Below are 21,930 nucleotides of genomic sequence, written 5' to 3' on the forward strand. Positions count from 1 at the left end.
ACTTAATACTGGATGAAACATGGTAAGATATGGTCTTGAAGTATGTAACAAAATAATCGCTATGAATAAAAACAGCATTTTTTTGCTTTGTACAACTAAGAAAATGTTTACAGACAAGCAAAACTAATTGTACAAAAATAATGGTAACATTGATACACAATAACAAAGAAGGTAAAAACAAAAAAAAGAACAGAACATCCTCACGTCAGTGTGCAAACCGTTTATACAGATGGACGTGTGGCCTTTGGTAAGGCAACAAATCCTGATAAATTATTTAAATAGCATTTATCTACACACACACACACACACACACACACACACACACACACACACACACACACGCACACACAAATCAACCTCTCACAAACAGCTAAGACAATAATTTATCAGCTAAAAACAGCACTGGACATATATGATAGAGCAAAATGATTTATAAAAAAAAGAAATCTCCCATTTTACGGTTCTTGTCACTGGGGTAGATCATGGGATTGGAAGCTTGTTGTGTTTTTAGGTCTGGAATGTCGTACTATTTACAGCTACAGAGGCACTAAGACGTCCATCTTCTCAAAGCAATATGAAAAAGTACTTGGTCGTGTTTTTGTTTGATCAAATTATACAACAGCTATGAGGTAATATTTGTACATCAAAGATTTCCTTTGTTTTTCATCTCTCTCTAAAGAAAACGCACACAAGTCACATACACTTCATGCTCAAAACCCTATCTGAAGAATGCCTAATTGACTTTGTACAGCGGGAGATGACAGACACTGACACCTGGCTGTGCCTGATTTTGGATCAGTCTTCACTGTGATATTGCATGGATTAGTTTTCACTTTTTTAAAGCATTCAAATTTCTTTTTCTGCCTACATTGTAGGCAAGAGTCAATAAATTACGTGTATTTACATAATTTCAAATTGAAATCCTCAGAAACTGAGGAAGGTACATCTCTTCGATGACCAAGCTTTTGACGTAAGATGGGGAGTATTTTGGAGGGAACACTGGCTTTAGCCATTTTTTGTAAAAAAAAATCCTCAAATATTTCTTTTCTTACTGGTTTGATATGGGAAGCTTGTCACTTCCATCTCACCCTGAGAGTTGTTTAGTTAACAAGACACCAGCATCAACAAGGCCCATGGTACTTGTAAGTTCAAAAGATAGATAACCTAAATTTTATTTTGTATTCCTCTTCGCTACAGAGATTCTTAGGTCGATGGGTAAAAACACTTCCTTGTTTCTGTCCACATACAGTACATGCATGACCACAAACATCCATAACATCATGTTCCCCATTATTCTAACAAGCTCTACTCCCAACAGTTTCCTTAGGTTCTCAATAACCAAGAGCCTTAAAAAAATCTTATTGCTGTATTCATCCTCTGAGTCCTCAAAAGTTGTGTCATTCAGATTCTACATCCTGGCAGATCTGGTAAAGCAAAGGGAATATATCATCATTTTCTTTTTTCTTTGGGATGTCCATCCCGACGGTAAGGTAGAGAGGCACACAGGCTGAAGAGGTGAGACAGAAAAAGACAGAGAGAGAGAGAGAGAGAGAGATGTAAAGGCTTGGAAGTGCATAGTTGTCTATGGGGAGCCGTTCCCGCACAGAGGTGAATGAGGTCTTCCAGAGAGCGAGAAAGCAGGCAGAGCTGGAATAAAAAAGTGTTTGTGTCCTACTGGCAAAGCTAGAGGGCTTGTTTTCTTTTTTTCCCCAGCTTTCCCTGCTCTCGTAGATGCTAAGGGTGGAGGAGAAGGGGCTCTCTGATCCTCAACTGGCAATCAACCGGTTGGTGCTCTGCCCAAACCGGCTTCAAGTGACCCTGAGGCTGACCACATGCCCTTCGCCTCGTCCCAGTGTGCGTGTCGCAGGAAAAAGAGTTGTGGAGATAAATCGGTCCCTGGACTTTGCATCAGAATACATAAGTTCATACTTTGTACAAAAAAGGTGCATTCCTCAGAGCTTCCTGCGCCGTGCATTTAAACATCTGTTAAAGAAGGAGAAATAATACAAAATGTTAAACATGGCCTAGATTTTAGGAACAGATCATCAAATGCTTTGCCGGGAAGTCGATTTTACGTGAATCCTTACCTCTGCATTCATACTTGAGGTCTGAGAAGTATACCATCTCTTGTGAGAAGACAAAAAGACCTAGTCTGCCGCCGGCATATGTCTTGTCATAGATGCTTCCAGAATCTGCCATAATCTTCTTGCCCTCATACATCACAACTCTGTCGGAAGGAAGGACAAATGAGAGTTGGTGAGGTCCAAAGCTTCAGATTACGATGTCAAACCCACGTAAAGTGTAAACTTAAATGTGGACTAACTAATACCCTCTGCCCACCTAATGAGTCCTGTTCTCGGTCTGTGGATCAGATGCCATCTGTAGGCGGTGAAGTCTTTCCATCCAACATTCTTAGGGTCATGCCAGAGAGTGCGGACCTGAAGCCAAATAAACAGCCATGAGTTTAGCTTTTCAAACGTCCCTATATTAAAATGAGCCATTGAGGTGTGCAACCTCCAAGTGTCTTACCTGTCCTGGGGTATTTCCTGTATGCCAGAGGGCGTTCCTGAGGTGCTCTCCTGGGCCAGTGGTGGAGTTAACCACTTTAATGGACAGGCCTGAGTAGCCCTGGGCCTTGGTGGGTTTGTTCGACCAGTATGTCTGTGTAATCTGCTTCCACATCACCACGTAGAACCTGGAACTGGACTGATAGCCGAACACAAAGCCGGCGTAATCGTCATCCCTCTCTGTGTTGATGAAGAAAGTCCCACTGAAGTCCACTGAATTGAACTCGTGATAACCTGAATGAAAAATGAAAGTCAGATGCCAGATTCTAAATACACAATGAATGCTCTTTAGGTGAAATTGGGTGCTTTTTGTACACAACATATCACAACATATTCTTTTTACTTACCAACAGCGATACCAGGGTCGCAGTTGACAGTCTGTACCAGCTCTTTGCCCTGATGGCGGACGACCCAGTTAGGATCAATCTGCGAGGTTCCTTTAGGATCAAGAGGAACCATCTGGAACTGGCGGAAGTCCGTCTCACTAATGTCGAAGTTCTCTGGGCACACGTCGTAGATGTCAGGCACGTTGTCTTGGTCAAAGTCGTCTTTGCAAGCATCTCCACGGCCATCACCTGAAAAAAACAAACATTTCATACTCATTAATAATGGGAAGTACGTTTTTTCTAATATGTCTCGATACTGTCCTTTTAGAGCTGCAACACGGCCCATTTTGCTCACCATCAGCATCCAGCTGGTCAGGGTTGAAGGCCAGTCGGCAGTTGTCCTTGTCGTCAGGGATGCCATCATTGTCGTCATCATGGTCACAGGCGTCTCCCTTGCCATCCTTGTCATGGTCAGCCTGGTTGGCATTCGGGATGTACGGGCAGTTGTCCAGGTTGTTCTGGTGTCCGTCTTCATCGATGTCCTGGTTGCTGTCACACTTGTCGCCCACGCGGTCATCGTCTGAATCCACCTGCAATGGTGCAACGCTTTGATGTCAGAGGTATGACTTGTATGGATTAACGGGACAATGAAGTCTTAGCGATTACATTCCACTTTGTTTATTTTTCATTCATTGCAGTGGTTCCTGCTACCTTTGTTCTGTCATCTCTCCGCTCCTGCTTTCATTAAGAACTTTCCTTAGGCTGGAATCACTCGGCAACTTGTAAAGCTGCCAAACGCAATTTGTCTCAGATCTGTCAGCAGGTTTTAGCAACTGAAAATCAAACATCACTCCACGAGACTTTGTTGGACCTCCAGCTCCTGTAGTGAAGGGCGAAGTCATGCTAGCCCTACTTGACGGTACTAGACACACCCGGCTGCATTAAGAGAGAATAGGTACAAGGGAAAGGAGCTGAAGGGTGAGATGTAAAGATCTGGTTCACTGTGCAGAATCGTAATTCTGCTACTACAACTTTTGAAGAGGGAATACATTTTTTTGCAATTCTTTGAATCTTTGGCGCAGCATGTTACATTGCTGTGTCGCTGTCTGGACATGTCTTCGTTGCCCTTTAATTGCAGCTTTATAGTCACTCACAATCTCAATTCCCTCTTTCAAGACCACATCAGTGTAGCAGAGTCCCGTTGTTGAACGCATTCCTGTTTCTCATTGTAGCATAGCACAGGTGGACTGAGCAGGCCCATGGTGCACAGACAGGGCATGCACACAGCCCAGGGCCAGTCCATTCCTCAGTAATATGCAGCCTAGGGCCTCTTCTCTCACATTAGCCAGCTAACAACGTCAATGGGCCATTGAAAAGACCCCTAGCCCCCCACCACGCCTTATTGAACTGATGTGCCCTTGAGCTGCATACAGGATTTACTCCACCTTTACATGGCGTGATAAAGCTTAGACAGCTACACAGGGCTAATCACTGAGGCTCTGTCTCAATTGAAAGACAGATATATGCTGAGCTACAGAGAAAGGCAGGGAGATGAATGTGGATTATTGTTGGTGGGTGAGGTGGAAGGAAATGGGGAAGGGCGGTATATATGTGTGTGTGTGTGTGTGTGTGTGTGTGTGTGTGTGTGTGTGTGTGTGTCCACGCACCTGATCAGGATTATGTTCCAGCGGGCAGTTATCACACATGTCTCCCACTCCGTCCAGATCTGTGTCTCTCTGGTCCACATTGTACACATAGGGGCAGTTGTCCTTTTCATTCAGTATTCCTGCAGAATTAATGAAAATGTATGATATAAAAAGCCACTACATAAGTACAGAACATTACTAAAAGCATGATCTCAATTCATCAGAAATAAAGGTTTCTTATAAACTATCCAGTCCTTACCATCTCCATCAATGTCCACAGCGCAGGCGTCTCCCTCTCCATTACTGTCTGTGTCTGTTTGGTCTGGGTTGCTATTGTAGGGGCAGTTATCACAGCGGTCACCCACATCATCGCGGTCGTAGTCATACTGCCGGGGGTTGTACACGAATGGACAGTTGTCCTGTTTCAAAAAGACAAAAGCAGAAGGTAAGACAAAAGCTTTAGGATAGGAGCTAGTCATTTGCCACCTGAGCCTGAGTGGACATATATTTATAAGGGAGGGATCCAGGATCACATGGTTCTTTATTTTTAGACTCTGTCCTAAATCTAATGTGGGAATTAGCGTAAACACGGTTCGGCTCCTTTACCTCAATGTTGGAATTTGAGGTTTTGGCCGAGGCCTTGAAGAAACATTTGTTTCCCCCCCTCCCTTCCCCTTCTCACTCTCCACCTGTCTTCTTATTAGACAGCATGGTGAAAGCAAAAACTGCAGAACACACATACACTCCACTGCTATGGCCACATGTGGAGAGTTTTACTTACCCTATCATCAGGAATGCCATCATTGTCATCATCATTGTCACAAGCATCTCCAATGCCGTCCTTGTCGTAATCTTCTTGCCCAGAGTTGGGAAGGTTGGGACAGTTGTCCTGAATAACAAACAACACAGTAAGAGAGTCATGGATGACGGCAAAACATTCAAGTAATATGACTTCCACTCTGTGAAAACAGTCATTTCTGAAGTGCCTTTGCTTTACGGAACATAACACGTGCCTCGCTTTACAACTAATTACCTTTTTGCAGTGGTAGGTGGCGTTTGCCACACACACCAAGTCAGAATTGGGCCATCCATCCAGATCTGTGTCTTCTCCACAGATATGTCCGTTGCCGGCATATCCTGGCTTGCACTCGCAGCGGTACATGGGATCGGCAAACTGTCCAAGGTAATTACAGCGGGCGTTTTTGTTGCAGTCATGGCTTCCATCGAGGCAGGGATTACGAGGCGTGCACATCTGGAGAGGGAAGGAGTGATGCATAGTTTGAATGATCAGTGATCAAACCGTCACTGCCCTGGAGACACAAGTGTACTTTCAGCAGTTATTCCTATTGTCAATATTTGATTTTAATACTATGTGTCCTATCTGTTTTTGCCAGAGCCTTTGCATTTTGCCGGTCCGTGATTGGCTGCTTGATACAAAGACAAGACAGCACTTGCCTGTTTCTTAGCAGCAGCCTGCTCCACCCCTCTACCAAACGGTTGGGGTCCTGAGTAGCGAGAAGGGCAAGGCAGACAGTTGTATCCAGGATTGGTGTTCTCACAGCGGTGCACACCATTGAACTCAAAGCAAGCATCTGGCACCTCCTTGCACTGTTTTAGGATTAAAAAAAGAACAACCGTTGAGATAATTAAGACTTTGGTGGATGTTGAAACAGGCATTAAATCATGTTTGTACCTGAATAAATCATTATACAAGGTTGAGGGAATCTTTACCTCATCTACATCTTTACACTTGATACCATTGCCAGTGTAGCCAACTGGACACTTTCCACACTTCCAAGAGCCATCAGGGAAACTGGTACACTTGGCTCCAGCAAAGCAGGGGTTAGACAGGCACCCATCTGAAAACAATAATGTTGTCATTCTCAAGACATCATGCAGATGCAGAAAATAAAATTTTAGAAGCTCTGCTATTGATTAAAATGCCTCACCAATTGGACAGGCTTTCTTGTTGCACATCTGGATGTCTTTGGCATGACCAACACACTCTTTGCCACCGTATTTCGCTGCAGGGTCATTGCACATGCGTTTACGAGTTTGGTTACCACTTCCACAGGTGAGAGTGCAGGTATCCCATGGTGACCAGGGCCCCCAGTTGCCATTGACTAAGGGAGGCGAGAGGAAACAGATATTCATTTCTATACCTGCTGTGTACAACACATAAATACAGGCAGGAAAATCAGATGGTGAGACTTACTGGGGCACGGAGATTTCTGACACTTCTCGGTTTGCCGGCCCTCTCCCTCACAGTTCTTGCCTCCAAGCTGAGGGGTGGGGGAGTTGCAGAGGCGGATACGGGTTATGACACCAGCACCACAGGTGACGGAGCAGGATGACCAGGGTGACCAGTGGCTCCAGCCGCCATCCTGCTTGACTGAAGGCAGCAAGAGAAAGGTCAGAAGTCAGTTATCAGGAAGCAAAGCGATGGACCACTGTGGCACAAACGATGACAACTACATAGACTGTAAATTAGGCTGGCTGCTTCGCAGGGTCTAGCCGTTTGTGTTGGGTTGATGGGTGAGAGTATGTTGCGTTGACTTACATCGCTTGTCACACTCCTGGAGGTAGCAGTCGCGGGTCTGCACAGAGGTACCGTCGCAGTTGTTATTGATACGGTCGCAAGAGCGCCCGCGCTGCTGGATGCCCCGCCCACACGACACGGAACAATGGGTCCATTCAGACCACAGCGACCAGCTGTCTTCTGCATAGTCGCTCGCTGAGCAGGAGGGAGAAGGAGAGAGTATGAGAGCGAGAGGAAGAGGCAGACAATAAAAGAGCTATTCCAGCAACCCCCTCCCCCCCACCCCGACACATCCCACAAACACCCCCAAGCCTAAATGAGGAGGGAAAAGCTCTTAAAGCAGAGGGCTAATAGTGTGGATTTAGCTGGGACTTGGACAGATAGAAGGCCGTCTGTTGAGAGGGAGGAGAGAGACTAACATACGGAGAGAAGCTCGAGAAACAGAAAGGGCCACTGTCCTCAGCACACACAGGGATGCCCCATTGGCTTATGTTTTCCTAAAGAGGAAACAGATTTTGCAAACACGGACCAGGGTGTGTAATGACTTCAACAAGTGGCTGAGGTCTGGATGAATGCAGCTCCCTCTGTTTATTTAGGTTTTGGGGAAGCAATGCGGCCAAGCCTGCATAGGTATGAAGAACATGTCACTTCACTTCATGTAGAAGATGGCTTCACTAAACAGCCAACCAGTTTCCATTCCGCTTTCACCAATTTGGCAAATTACAGCCATTTCAAAGATGTTTTGGAGCACAAAGTGCCAATGTTCCAACACACATAAGCACCTTTTCACTTTACTCGGATGTTATTGCAAGTTAAATCATCACTAAAGTCAATATGTTTTCTCTTGAATAAGAAACCTTTACATCGAGGGAAATATTTGTGGCTTTTTGGTTTCTGTGGCAAATGACATAGAAACGTCTCACTCTGTGAATGGGGTCGTGCTAGCTGAAATATATACGTCCTGGCATTAAAGGGCCATGTATACAGGAGCTTACAGTGAAGGTTGACATATGTGTAATTACAGTGTACTTATAGCTATGCAGATCTAACAATGAATTGGACAGAAATGCTTACGTGTTCCACAACGAGGGCAGCACTCTCCATCAGGAACAGTAGCATTAGCACAGTTGACCAGGGAGCAGGAGATCTTGCGGCACACAGTAGCAGAGTTCTGCACAAGGAGAGAGCAGAGATCAAATGTATAGTTAAACACATCCTCAAATGTATCGATATCACCCCGATGTTGCTGCAGTCTTCTTCCAAATTATGTCAAGGTGCTGGGTTAAATCCCCGCTACAGAACTGTGTCACTTATTTGGAGTTGTTTGCTGTGTAAATCTTTTTTAATTAGTGCTTGTTGGAGGGTCATTCAAGTCTCAGTTATTTTCCGTGCAAACAACTCATGCAACTATCTGCTCAACATCTGAGTTTGGACAAATTTACCATGCCAGGAAAACTAAAAAAGCAACATTCTGGCTGAGACCAAAGACCCCCAGCAGACAAGCACCTGCCCACTGGGTCAGGAGAGGGTAGGAATGAAGCCAAAGTCCTAATAATGGAAGTCAGTTTTTCTGTAGAGCCGGACTGGGCGCTGAGCCCCAAACAAGTGAAGCCAGCCTGCCAGCACAACCTGTGTGGGTTTAATGTGAATGACTCAGGGATAACAACGGCCTCAAACTATGCCTGTTAATGTTCTCCCTCCTGGATCTGATCACTGACAGGGAAGAAAAGGGGAAACGGGGACAACTCGTGTTTAAGTAGAAGAGAATATCAGGAATTAAATCGTATTGATGAAATGCAGGACTCTTGCCTGCCAAGTGTTTTGCACCTCAACAGTTCTTTCCAAATATCAGAGCCACGGTCTTGTTCTTAATTACAATGCACCACTTAAAGTCTGGTCAAGTCCCTGTAGGCCACACTCAAGTTGAACTTCTGTCACTAGACCTCTCATTACAACAGTAAAGGCTGCTGGCCGTCTGCCAGGCCTTCACCCTACTAATTACTGACCAGATCCGTTGAGTTGTGTGGTAAGTGTGTGTGTGTGCGTGCCTTGATGTGAGTTGTCTTTGTATAAGTGTTTGTGTGTGCCTGCGTGCACCAACAAGTCCGAACATGGAGCGCACCCCCTCACACGTGTGTTTAAGTACTCTAGAGACAATGAACACACTGGAGATCTCACCTGACAAGTGCACTCGGTGCAGTCATCGACGGTCCATTCGTCTCTGTTCTTGTGCACGATGCCGTTGTGGAGGCAGACGCCGATGCGGTTCTTAATCAGCTTGTTCTCATCCGTCTGGGAGGGCGGTGGAGGAGACAGAGAAACAAAAACAGATATGGTTTATTGATTATTTGGGTCCCAGTTAGTTGGCACCTTGGTAAAACTTAATTTTGCTATTAAAATGTGTCTGTATATTTTTGTTTAAACTCCCTCTACATTTAGTGGAGAGAAAAAAAACAAGAGCGTGAGTTGTTTCATGTGCTTATAAAAACAGGTTAAAGAGGAGCATAATGATGTCGTTAAAAGTGTAGCTATATTAATTCTGAGTGTATAGAGCTATTCATTACACAATGCATAATGCCTTAACGGACTCCCTTGTTTTTTTAAGCTCTAAAAGTGTTCTTAACCTCATTTGATTCACAATAAATAGGACTTTACAGAGCAGAATGTGACCAATAGTTACCTCATCTCCGTAGTGCAAATTTAGAGTATGTGTATAAAATGATTTTGCTGGACAACTGTACAGGTGAATGTAACACAGAGACAAGACACATCTAACAAACTCCATCAAAGGCAGATCGGCAGCTGACTGTCTGTTGCACTCTGCCACCAGATGGTCTGGTTTCCTCCTTACCATCTGGCGGAGCTCACTGGACAGCTCCTTGACCACCACACCGAGGCCCTTCAGCTCCTTGAACATGCTGACCAGGTCCTCACAGGAGAAGCCACAGACCATCTGCAGGTCTTCATTGGGGCAGAAATACAGGGAGGAAGGTCATTAATTGGCAATTCAATTGAATACAAAATAAAAAATCTATTATAGTCAGTCTCTAGGTTGGAGTCTAATCCACACACATGAGCCAGTATAACAGTGCACATGCCAGCAGTATTTACCTTTGGTCTTGTGTCCGGTGTATTCTGTTCTGATGGCTGAGGAGCCATTGAGGTTCTCCAGAATCATGGAGTCCGTCGTCATGGCTGAGAGAAGATACGTACAATAAATCAAACCACATATTTTTGCACATGTATCGTTATGGTTGACTATTGGTGGGGGGGAGCATATACAATGTTACACATCCCACTCTGCAATACATCATTTTTAAAAGCAATAAGTTGAAACTGCACAGTCCAGACTTTGAGACCACAGTATGATGATATTTGTAAACTCGCATTCCTGGGTGGTACACAGTTTCCCATTTAGGGTTTGTTCGTAGAAATCAGCAAGCAAATGAAGTACATTTCAATTTCTTTGCTAAGGACTTGGACTTGGCAGCACATGAAGCGAAGAAATGATAGTCTGATTACTTACAGCTTTGGCATCCTTTGTTGCGGAGGACGGCTTCCAGCGATGCTCCAAACACAAACCTCACGTTCTGTAGGACCCCCTGCAAGTATGGATGTTCAGTTTAGGCTATCATCCGGAACATCAGGAAATAAAACCGCTTTTCTTGAGTTTTTACGCATTACCAAATTGCGTTTTAAACCAAACTCTACGCGGACAACATTAAAAAGAGACGTGATGCCTCGGTGAAATAAAAGGAGAAGAAGAGAAACAACTATTTTCCTAATGTGAAACTACACTGTGCTGGCCCGTGCGCTCACCATGAACCTGTCCCTCACGGCTCCCTTGCCAATCCTGAGCTGCGCGCTGGACGGCGTCTCCAGCGTCAGGATGCTCTGGATGGGCGCATCCAGCTCGGCGGTGTTCACCTCCTCGCATCCCGCGTACAGCTGCGCCCGGTCCTCCTGCACGAACAGCGTGATATTCTTCCAGTGACCCGTAGCCAGATCCACATCCTCGATGGAAACCACCTGCTGCTTGTTCTCGGTGGAGAAAACTATGTCCAAGGTGTTCGCCTTGCCGTTGGAGACGATCTCAAACACGGGTCCGGAGCCGTCCCGTTTCTCCACGGTCAGCAGGCTTCCTCTGGTCCGCTTGAACTGCTTAAAGTTCAGCAGCAGGAGGAATCCCCTGTCCGCGTGGATGGAATCGATCAGGTCCCGAAAGGCGCTCTCGGAGACCGGGGGGATCAGGTCCGGGTTGAGGATCTTGTAGGCGGGGCTGTACGGGTCATCTCCTTTCACCAGGGTGACCCCGTGGTTCTTCTTCGGGACTTGGATGTGCTCAAACAAGTCAAACACGCTATTGTCGTCCCGACTCTCTGCGGGTGAATAATAATAAGCAGTCAGCTTTTGTCTGGCAGTGCCAGCTGGATGTCTGTTGTTTTCAGGTTCAACACACTGGGAACTTAAAAAAATATCATACCAGACTATCTTAATAAATGATAGCGTGCTGTTTGAAAATATAATTCATATTCTGAAAAGTTCAAGTTAAATCATTTTAGTTCTGCCAAACTCACCTGCGACTCGCGCACTCTCGCAGGTCCAGAGCATCAATAGCAAAAATATTCCTGTCAGCTTCATGGTGAAGCACCAACCTGCTGCCTGTGACAAATAACAACAACGACAAAAAGAAAAAGAAAAACTAACCATTTATAACATGAATGTCAGAGAAATTTAGCGTGCAACAGGTTGATATTAAATAAATGAATAGAGTCGGATAAGAATCACTAATGAATGCCGGTGCAGCGGCAGAAATATTCACATTCCTTAGAATATTTGTCACTCACCTGCTTCACGAAATCAGCAGAGCAGAAGTTGTAAAATCCTGCAAATTATTTAGAAAGTCCAGCAATAATCCCCAAGAGTGAATTTATGGCGAGCTATTTTAAAATATAAAAGTTCCACCGTCAAAAGAAGAGAAATAACACAATCTTGCGTGTTTTTTTTTTTTTCCTTGATTGCAAACTTGTCCTTGCTGGTATCGGCCGCTAAAAAACTCCCTTTTAAGCCGAGGGGGACAAAGTGCTATTTAAATAGTTTGATGCCATTCCTAAGAAGTGGCCTCGTCCAATCAACGTGAGGGGAGAAAAAGGGACGAGCTTATCCTCTTAGAGAAAGAGAGAGAGAGCGAGAGAGAGAGAGAAAGAGAGAGAGAGAGAGAGAGAGAGAGAGAGAGAGAGAGAGAGAGAGAGAGAGAGAGAGAGAGAGAGAGAGAGAGAGAGAGATGAAAAACGCTTTGGGACCAACTTCAGTGTGTTGCTCTCAGACTTTTAATGGACCAGTGTTTCCTCTGACAGCGTCCATCCATCAGTCTTCAGAAGCATTTCCATCTCAGAGATTCCCATAAGCACACAGCAAGCTATTGTTATAGTCTTATGATATTTCACAGGTGTGGCTCTGGTATGCAAAGTAAAAACTTTTTTTTTTAAAGACACAAAAATCACTCCTGTGTTATTAAACAAGGTCTGGGCAATATTCAATATTATTGTAGAGCCCATAGGGTGTCAGTCATATTGCATGATAATATTAAAAGAAAGTTGCAGCCACTGTGGCCCATAATGCATATCTGGAACTGATATTTATTATTTAATTCCATGCAATTTATGTTCCAAAGAAACTATTCATAAGCTATATATACACACACATATATATATATATATATTTATGTATAGTTGTGTATATATAGTTTACTATTTTGTTGTATTGTTAAATATACTATATAATTCTCCCCCTCCGTACTGTTCAGACTGTTTCAAAGTGTTTTTCATATCAAATACATCTGAACACTGGTGGGTTTCAGTATAGATTTTCTAGTATTGTCCTCAGCTTGTTGCAGTTCCAGCTCCGACCGCTAGGAGCCGACTTGAGTTCACTGAAGAGGTGCCCTGAGGCAGTTATTGCTGCAGCACACCTAAACTGACATTCACATTTTCACTGTTATTGTTGAGGTTTTATACAAAAAAATAATTATTTGAGAAAAGATTCACACTGTAGACAATGTACCGTCATATCTTAAGTCTTTGAGAACTGGGAAAGTGGGAGAGAATGTTCCAGAGAATAAGATGATTGTGTGTTATTGAGCAACTCCATTTATGTCAAAGAAAAAGAAAAAAACAATTCAACAGGACCAGGGAAAATAATATAGTGAAAGCCTGTGGCAATGTAAATGCATACAAATAAATTAGAAATACATATACAGACAATTTCAAATTGAATATGAGGCCAATCGATGAGCCCTTTATCGTGCAAGTAACCATATATTTCCCTCACAAAGTATTTAAATGATTGCCCAATAAAGGGTTAAGTCATTCTCACTGTAGCCACCCAGCCTCCCATTATCAGGCCACACACTTGTTCCTTCAGGGTTTTTGAATTAAGTTTTGTGTTCCTGTTTTTTTTCACAGATATGTCAGTCCTGATTTCTGCCAAATAAACCCACAGCAAACATACTCAGAACAATATCACGCCATGTACCAAGAGGAATTCATACTAGCCGCTATTAGTCAGTGATTTATGAGTGTTTGAGCACTTTCGTGAAGGCAACTCTTCCTTGGTTCTTAGATGTCAGATTTAACTTAGTTTGTGCTGCTGTTTCACATTTATGTTGCAGGATCATCGAAACCAAACCCTGACTAAGCTGTTTATATTTACTTGGAAAAGCACTGTTTATGGTACACAGGGAGAATGAACCAGATGGTGACATGGATTTATTTCCACATGATTTCTCTTTAGTGCTTTCCCAGAAGCATTGGGAAAATGGGAAGCATCTCAAGCCAATAGCGATCACTCTGTGGTTCTCCTGCGGTTGCATTCATGTCTGTCACTTTATTATCTTGTGCACTTTTCAATTAGGATGCAAATGTCTCTGATATGCTTCGGTGTGGTGGAATTTCATCCCAACCACGTGACTTATCATCAGTTTATTTTCACATTCGTTCTTTTTTCATCTGCCAGGACTTTAACGTTTACCATTTAGAAAAGAGACATGTAAAGATGTCATAGATCAAGAAGTGGGGGCAAATGTCACAGCAAGTGTCCTCGGCTGTGTAGAAACAGGCTGTGTTTTGACAACCTGGTGACGATGTACAGATCCCCACCTTTGACAGATAAGTTGACAGACAGAGCAACTCAAGCTTCTTCTGGCTCAACATAGCAGTGTGACTCCTCGTGTTGAAGCACAAGACACATCTTTATATATAATGCAACAGGTTGAGTTTAACCTTATGGCATCAAGCCCTGTTTTCCAAACATCCGAATGGTTAATATACCAATACTACATTTTGACTATCTCCTCAACCACAAGGCCTATTTGAATAATTAAAAAAAGTATAATATACAAAAAACCCATGGGAACATAGATAATAAGTTCATATATGTGTTACTGCTATATTGGTTTATGATAGTGCACAGAAAAGGAAAAAGGAAATATATCTTTTGTAAAAAATAAAGATAAAGTTAAGATTATCTGTGCGAAGTTTGGCTTTGATTGAGTCAAGATAAGTATTTTTAATAATTATCAACAATGTATACCTGTGTATGGGTTCCCTGCGAGCGGTTTAGATGTCTGGACGCTCTACCCTGAGAGGTCCTGAGGAGGAGAGCTGGGCTGATGAGTCTCTGGCTCAGACCAGGTCCCTTGATAGAGACTGTAGGTAGCTTGTCTCAGCCTGTAAGATACGCTCAATGCTCAGGTGCCCAGATAGTTATGGTGTAACATAAAAATATGAAACGACACAGTTATTCGCCAGGTTGGGAAGGCTTTAGCCGGAGAGAGCAAATGGGCCGAGTCGTGTTTGAGTGATGCACAATTTGTTAACTTGTTTAAGCTCTTTTAGGACTTATGTTAGTGTTGGGTTGTTATGTAGAAAGCTCAGCCGCTGAAGAAGAAAGCACATGTTCAGGAAAAGAATGTGCTGCTGTATTTTGCCAGAGAAAATATAAATAAAAGGATCAAGGAGAAAGTTGTCCGCTGCCTGTCTGCCACACGCATTCAGTAAAGCCTGGCGGTGTGTAGATGTGAGCATGCACGCCACGCATCTTCTTCTCCTTACCTTTCTTTCCTGGTTTTGCTACATGAACAAAAGGAGGAAAGGAGAAGACAGGGAAATAAGAGAAGAAGAAAAAATTGAGCTGAGAGGAAAGGAGAGGATAAACCGGGAAATGAGACGAGGAGATGAGAGGAGGAACAAGAAAGGAGAATTAGATACGAGGAAGGAAGAAGCAAGGAAAGTAGAGGAGTAATGAGGAGAGGAAAATATGGGAGAAGCAAGATAAAGATATTTTAAACAAGATAAGGAGTGGAGAAATAGAGGAAATGAAAAACAAGGAAGGAGAAGGAAAGAGGAGTGGAGGAAGAAAGACAAGGACAGGAGAAGCAAGGAGATAAGAGGATACATAAGGAAAGTAGAGGAGAAACAAAGAGAGGAAATGACAAACAAGAAAATTAGAAACAAGGAAAATAATTGACAAACCAGGAAAAGAGAGGAAGAACCAGGAATAAAGTAACACAATGAGAGGAGAGGAAACATAAACAAGAGGAGAAACAAATTAAGTGGAGAAATGATGAGGAGAGGGGGGGCAAACAAACAGAGAGAGGAGAAACAAGGACATGAAATGTTAAGTAGAGGAGTATAATGAGGAGAGGAAAGGAAGGGAGAGCAGAAACATGGAAAGACAGGACTAGCAAGGACAGAAAAACCAGGAGGGAAAAAAACACACAGAATAAGAAAATGAAGGAGAAACCAGCAAAGTAGAAGTGAAACAAGAAGAGGATTAACAAGGAGAAACAGTAGGAGGAGTAAGGAGGAGGGGAAGGAATAATGTACCTCTGTGTTCCCTTTAAAATGTATGGAGCATCATGACATGTCCTGACCCAGGCCTGCTCTTGAGTAATTGGCGTCAGAAAGCTGATGATTTGTGCGTTTAAGGTGTGTGAAATGTGGGTTTCATTGTCAGCGTTGACAAATACATGTTCTTGTCAGATGTTTAAGTCAAATTCCAGGTCACCGCTTGATGTACACTTGAAGTTGTGACATACTTTCTTACAAAACCCACAAAGGAATGAATGAATGAAAGTATTGCGGTTTGCTTCTCGATATATCGATGGCAGGAAACGATCAATTATGGACACATCACTGTTTTTTAAGAGAGACAATAAGCTGACGGTGTTCTTGTTTTTCCACAGGGGCCACTCCTTTGGGGTAATAATATTCTCGTCCATAATTTTTCCACCTCTTAATTCTCTCCCTGAACTCTCACATTTGGCACTTCTACAATCTGAGACTACAGCTGGTGGAGATCTTCGCCTGCTGAAGTAATTCCCACGCCATACTCGCAATTAAACCAAAGAAGATGACATAGGGAATTTTCCCCAGTCAACAGCTCATATTTAATACAATTGAATTGAATTGAAGCTCATATTTACCGCATATACTCTTCCCTGCTCCATCATCAGAGAGCAGATATCCTGTGTCAGTGCAGAGCTGGATTAAAAGTAAATTTGTTTGGAAGATGGGGCTTTTTTTTTGTTTCAGGATAATTTATTTGTCAAACATTTCTTTTTGCGTTTTAAATCATTGTATCTCTGGTTTTTAGATTGGTTTAAGAAAACAAGCAGTGCAGACACACATTGTGTAATCGTGAGGAAAACTCTTTCCTGTGTCTGACATTTATTATACATCAATTTAATCAGGGAAACAGAAAAAGCATCAGCAAATACATTGATCATGAGCCCTAGAGTGGAGTGATCCGAGACATGATGCTCTGCACAGGTGCTGAAGTGTGTGTTGTTCTGCTGGGTGAGGCTTCACACACCCCCATGGGAGATTACCAGCGTTTTTCACCATGCACCACACCCAGACAGACAGACAGACAGACAGACAGACACACACATGCACACACAGCTCCAACCCTCTCCTTCTTCATGGCAATTACCAGTACAAAACACACAAACACTTTAAAGGCCCCACACAATCTTTTCTCAAGCTAATTGCTAGGTATCTATGATACATGCCACATTTTGATATGTTTTGGTTTATATTTCTGAACAATGACGTTTGCCCTTTCGGACCAATGCAATTAGATCTGATGCATTCTTGCGCTCAAAATCTATTTTCCGGCGACGCAGACCCACAGATGACCACCTGAGTGTTGCTTTCGCGGTGCCCCCTCCCTGCCCCCTCCCTGCCCCCTCCCTGCCCCCTCCCTGCTCCCACTGGTTCCTAACTACTCACTGGAGTGTTCACCCATGACATCACTGGGCGCGAGCCAGGACCATTAGCGGGGGAAAGACATTGGTTGCCACAGGCCACTCAGTGATTTCTAAATGTGTAATAGTGTCTAGGAATGCACACTGGATCCAGTTCCATCTTCAGCCTATTAGGAGGTCACGGTGTGCCAGCTTCTTTTCATGGGCTTCCATGGACAATGTAATTTGCATTCCTGAGCTCGGCGGGTCGGAGAAAAAAGACGTTTGGGTGTTCTGAATCGTCTGATATAATTGCTGCTGAGAGCGTAACTGCGGATTCTATTTAACTCCAATGGGGCTGTCAGTGAAAATGTTTTCCCCGAATTTGGCGAATTAATAGAGTCCTGTCTTGACCGTTAGCAACGTCACAGCTGTTGACCAGCTGTTTACTGATACAACTAAATGCTTGTAACAGTGTGGTTACTCTGGCGGCAGTGTGGGAACTTTGAAACACTTTGCTTCAATATACACTGAATTCATTAAACATTAGGGAGACATGATTTTGAAATGAAGTGCAGTATGAATCCACAAACCTCATTGAGTTCAGTCAGTACCTAATTATTTCCTGTATCAAATCTATCCTCAAGAAGGAGATATTGTTTGTTTTAACAAAACTATTCTTCGCAGCTCCGTGAAAGTGGACTTAGACTCAGTGCTGCTTTGAGCTAAGGCGCCCTGTGACAAAGCTAGCGTTGGATGTATATCGGGAATAATGTTCACCATCTTGGCACGCTAATATCTTCAATATCTGCACCAAATTTCATTGCAATCCGTCAAAATAACTTGTGAGATGCTCCACTAAAGTCTCCAAAATAGGCAACCCGCCGTTGGCACTAAAGGAAAAGTCAGGGGATCACAAAGGTAATTAGGATTCATCTTCTTGGGATCATACATATCTGTATGAAATAGCTGAGGAGATATTCCAGTCAGGAAGAAAAGTGGAGGACCGACCAATAGACAACCAACAGCCGAGCCGCCAGTGTGGCAAGAAATAAGTCAAGTCAACCATCATTGTTCTTTTCAGCTTAACCTTTCCTGGGACTGCAGATGAATACTGACCTATTGACTAAGCCTCGCACATTTACCGTACAGCTGAGGCCACATATTTAGATACACCGAGTCTAAATGCATACAACTCCACATATTTCATGTTAGCACACCTTTCTTACGCTAAGTCAAAAGGGTATCTTCTTTATTACCATAAGAGATAATGTAAGAAATAATAGCTAATAAATAATTTGATTTCAGCTTTTATTTACTACATATTTTCCTTCTTCTTTCTTCCTTTCTTTTTCCTTTTCCTTCCTCCACAAGTCTAGCTCCATACGAACAATTTGCAAGCAATAGAAGGTCCCATATATCACAATGATGCCAATTGATATCCATGTTCCTAATAGATAAATACTAGATGATAATACATACACACACACACACACACACACACACACACACACACACACACACACACACACACACACACACACACACACACACACACACAAGCCTCATGTGCAGGAATTATAAAAACACGATTTCTTTGTTACCATAGACATAATTTTTGGGGAATTTCAAACAGTGGTAGTCCTTTACGGCTCCACACACATTCCCCGGGTAAATAAACACAAACTGTGGTGTCTTGGGCAAAGCAGCAATAAACAACTGTCAGCTGGCCGTATTTGGAGATATATGCAGGTCATCTGCCATGTCCACATTCCTGACATGCCTCTTTAGCGTTCATAAATATCCTGGGAGCCTTGTTCCATATGCCCTGTCTGTTAATCGGTCTAGGAGCTGGACAGAAATCACTCTGATTGCCTCTCGGCTCACTCAACACAACAAAAGGACCTACAATAGCGCTCCTTGTCCTGCGTCATCAGTGAAAGCAAATCTGAGCTCATCGAGGATGTTTTCACATAGCTGATTCTGTTGGACCTTGTATAAAAGGCCTGTCACCTTCAGCAGCAGCATAGTTACAATATTTTGTCGAGTGACAACTTTCAGCTGTGTTTTTCCTGCACAAGCGACATACAGTATATGTTGCTCTGTCCCTGAGTGCTCTTTCCCAGAGAGAGTAAAACAAAAAAAAGACAGTGTTGAAACAAAGTCACAAGGGCATGGACAAAAGGGAAAGATTGGTCCAGACCTGCACAGCCCCAAATCAAGCAACACACAATTAGATGAGTGTCTCATATGCCAGCAGTTACGCAGAATAGGCGTGGATCAGGAGCTAGCATTGGCATGCTAAGTGAGGGCTTGTTTGCACACCTCTTGCAGGTACGGGCACTACACGCCCTGACAGGGTACCATCTAGTCATCCAAACATCCTGGGATTGTTTACATCAGGTATAATGGTTTTACTGAAGGATATGCACAACACCTCAGTTGAATTGAGACTGGAGTTGTTGGTTCTATCTCGATAACTGGGATCATTTTAGTGTCCCCGGGCCCTCAGACTAAAGTGCACGTCATGTTTAGGGCCCAATTTGATCCGCTGTTGTGGGTCAAATTGTAAGTTTTGGCCATGGAGTTATGTCATTTAATTAAATCCTTTTCACATTTGCTTTGAACTCTTTTTCCATTTTCCAACTCTTATTCCATTTCTCTTGTGACAGCTGATATGGCTCTAAATCAAAGTCTTCATCACGACATCTCAACCTGTTTCCTGTGCTACAGACAAATCCTTTCTGTATTACTTTCATCACACTATCCTCCATTCTTTATTGACATCACTTTTAAAACACATCTTTTTAACAACCTTTCCTTTGACCCGTATGTGACCTCTCCCAAGGGCCACGACCACCAGGTTAAGCACCTCGGAGTGCGAAAACATCTTTCAGCAACTATTTAGTGCATGGGTGAACAACTGACGGTTCAATTAATTCTCTGACCACATGCTCACGTAGGAGCCGCTCATTGTCAGACATCAGTGTCCCAGCAGTAACTCTAAAAATGCTCGAAAGTAAATGCCGAAATACGTAATTTATCCTTTCCTTCCAAAACCACAAATATGAGCATTTCTCTCATCTGATGCGCCATGACAGAATTTATATTACTTATATTTATATTACTTTTCTGTAATATGTTTAACTGGGGTAAGGGAGCAAACAGTATATGGTTGAGATGAGAGAAAGATCATAGTTTGGTTAAAGTTTCCGTTAATAAGAAATGTTAACCGAGTGTTATGGTCCAACCTTAACAGGAAATGGGTTGTGAAACATGTCAAAGTGACACACTGTTTGTGTATGTGTTGTTTAGTTTGTTTGGTCCCAAATGACAAGGGAAATGATTCACACAACTAAATATTATTTGAGATAATTTTAGGCAGCTATTAATGATTGTCAGGACAATCTGAGTCATTCTGAGCCGCTGCTGCTGCTACTGCCCACGTCCCCTCTGCCCAAGTCGGGTGTCGAACCGGGGCTGGTCCCGCTACCTTCGGTGGTTGTCGGGGAGCTAGCGGAGCACTAGCGGAAGTTAGCGGTGAACTAGCATGAGCGCCAGCTGGCTACAGCGGGGAGCAAACAGGGACACTGACCGAAGGTAGTAGCGGCGTGTAACCCGACTTTTACGGTACCTCCTCATTTCACTAACTTCAAAATACTAACCTCTCTATCCCTGTATATTGCTTCATTATTCATTATTATATTACGTTACATGCAAGAGTACCATACTGTTAATGGTTGTGTTTGAGTGATGGTGGCATCAATAGCACTTCTTTGACTACTTTGTCAACATACGTACTGAACTGCCAACCTCCATTCAATATCAAGGTGTTGGCTAACTGGAGGCCACATCCTGACTGTCATGTTACTTCATGTTATCAGTGGGATTGGAGATTCAGTGGGACATGAGAGGTTTTGTGTACATGTTCGGGAATCTAATGTCTAATGTCTAAAGGCTTATGTGAGGCGGGTTTCCGACGCTGAGAACCTCTCACTGTGTTTGGTCTCAGAGGGAGAAATCCTTTGTTTACTAAATCCGTCTCACAAAACAGACGTTAAAATGTCTGTCATGCAGACATTCATTGAAGTGTTTACTTAAAGCTTCCCTATTTGTGGTGTCATGTTTGGTATTCTATCCTCTGACTTTTGCATTAAAACGTTGCTCCAGGTAGAAAATCCGCTTCCGAAGTTGTTGTTTTTGTCCCGACTAAACTTATTCAGCTACAACAAGGAAGAGCAGGGCTCTGTAATGTGACTTTTTAAAGAATTTGACAAACATTGGAAGCAGCTATTCTTTCTGCCATCTGTGACTGCCAGACAGCATTGTATTAAACACAACATCTGTTAATGCTGGCTACCTTTCAGGTTTAAGGTAAAAACGTCAACATGATCAAACATATACTACTACAAACTTATCAACAATGCAAAAATGGATATATAGATTATTAGGTACAAACAATCTTAAGTCAAGGTCTACATACTTGTAATTTACATTTTCAACAACATCACACATTGATGTTTATTTCTCACTTCATCCTGGGTCAGTTAGGTTCAAATTAACATCTACATGTTTCACTTCGTGGGAGAGTGTTTGTATAAACATA

At 43.1% G+C, this 21,930-nt stretch overlaps 1 protein-coding gene across 1 annotated transcript; it reads right to left on the minus strand.

Annotated features, from left to right (window-relative positions):
- Positions 1–205: 205 nt before the first annotated feature.
- Positions 206–12,042, minus strand: thbs1b (thrombospondin 1b). Its single transcript, XM_079215613.1, has 23 exons — positions 11,926–12,042; positions 11,656–11,740; positions 10,898–11,457; positions 10,605–10,680; positions 10,190–10,273; positions 9,930–10,039; positions 9,257–9,370; positions 8,153–8,249; positions 7,100–7,273; positions 6,755–6,931; positions 6,489–6,662; positions 6,271–6,398; positions 5,995–6,147; positions 5,573–5,791; positions 5,321–5,428; positions 4,799–4,958; positions 4,561–4,679; positions 3,249–3,483; positions 2,915–3,142; positions 2,530–2,801; positions 2,341–2,438; positions 2,088–2,227; positions 206–1,983 (listed from the first exon to the last, which is right to left on the minus strand). The coding sequence occupies exons 2-23, from the start codon at positions 11,717–11,719 to the stop codon at positions 1,976–1,978; spliced, it is 3,498 nt and encodes a 1,165-aa protein (XP_079071739.1). The 5' UTR covers positions 11,720–11,740; positions 11,926–12,042; the 3' UTR covers positions 206–1,975.
- Between the last annotated feature and the right edge of the window lie 9,888 nt (positions 12,043–21,930).

Source organism: Taurulus bubalis (genome assembly GCF_910589615.1).
Source record: "Taurulus bubalis genome assembly, chromosome: 3".
NCBI classification, from domain to species: Eukaryota; Metazoa; Chordata; class Actinopteri; order Perciformes; family Cottidae; genus Taurulus; species Taurulus bubalis.

Excerpts from the sequence above, each read along its gene's own strand:
- thbs1b (XM_079215613.1), bottom strand. The coding sequence starts at position 11,719 with ATGAAGCTGACAGGAATATTTTTGCTATTGATGCTCTGGACCTGCGAG. Across the intron at positions 10,681-10,897 it reads CCGTGAGGGACAGGTTCATG|GGGGTCCTACAGAACGTGAG; the intron begins GTGAGCGCACGG and ends CCATACTTGCAG. Across the intron at positions 2,228-2,340 it reads CCGAGAACAGGACTCATTAG|AGTTGTGATGTATGAGGGCA; the intron begins GTGGGCAGAGGG and ends TCCTTCCGACAG.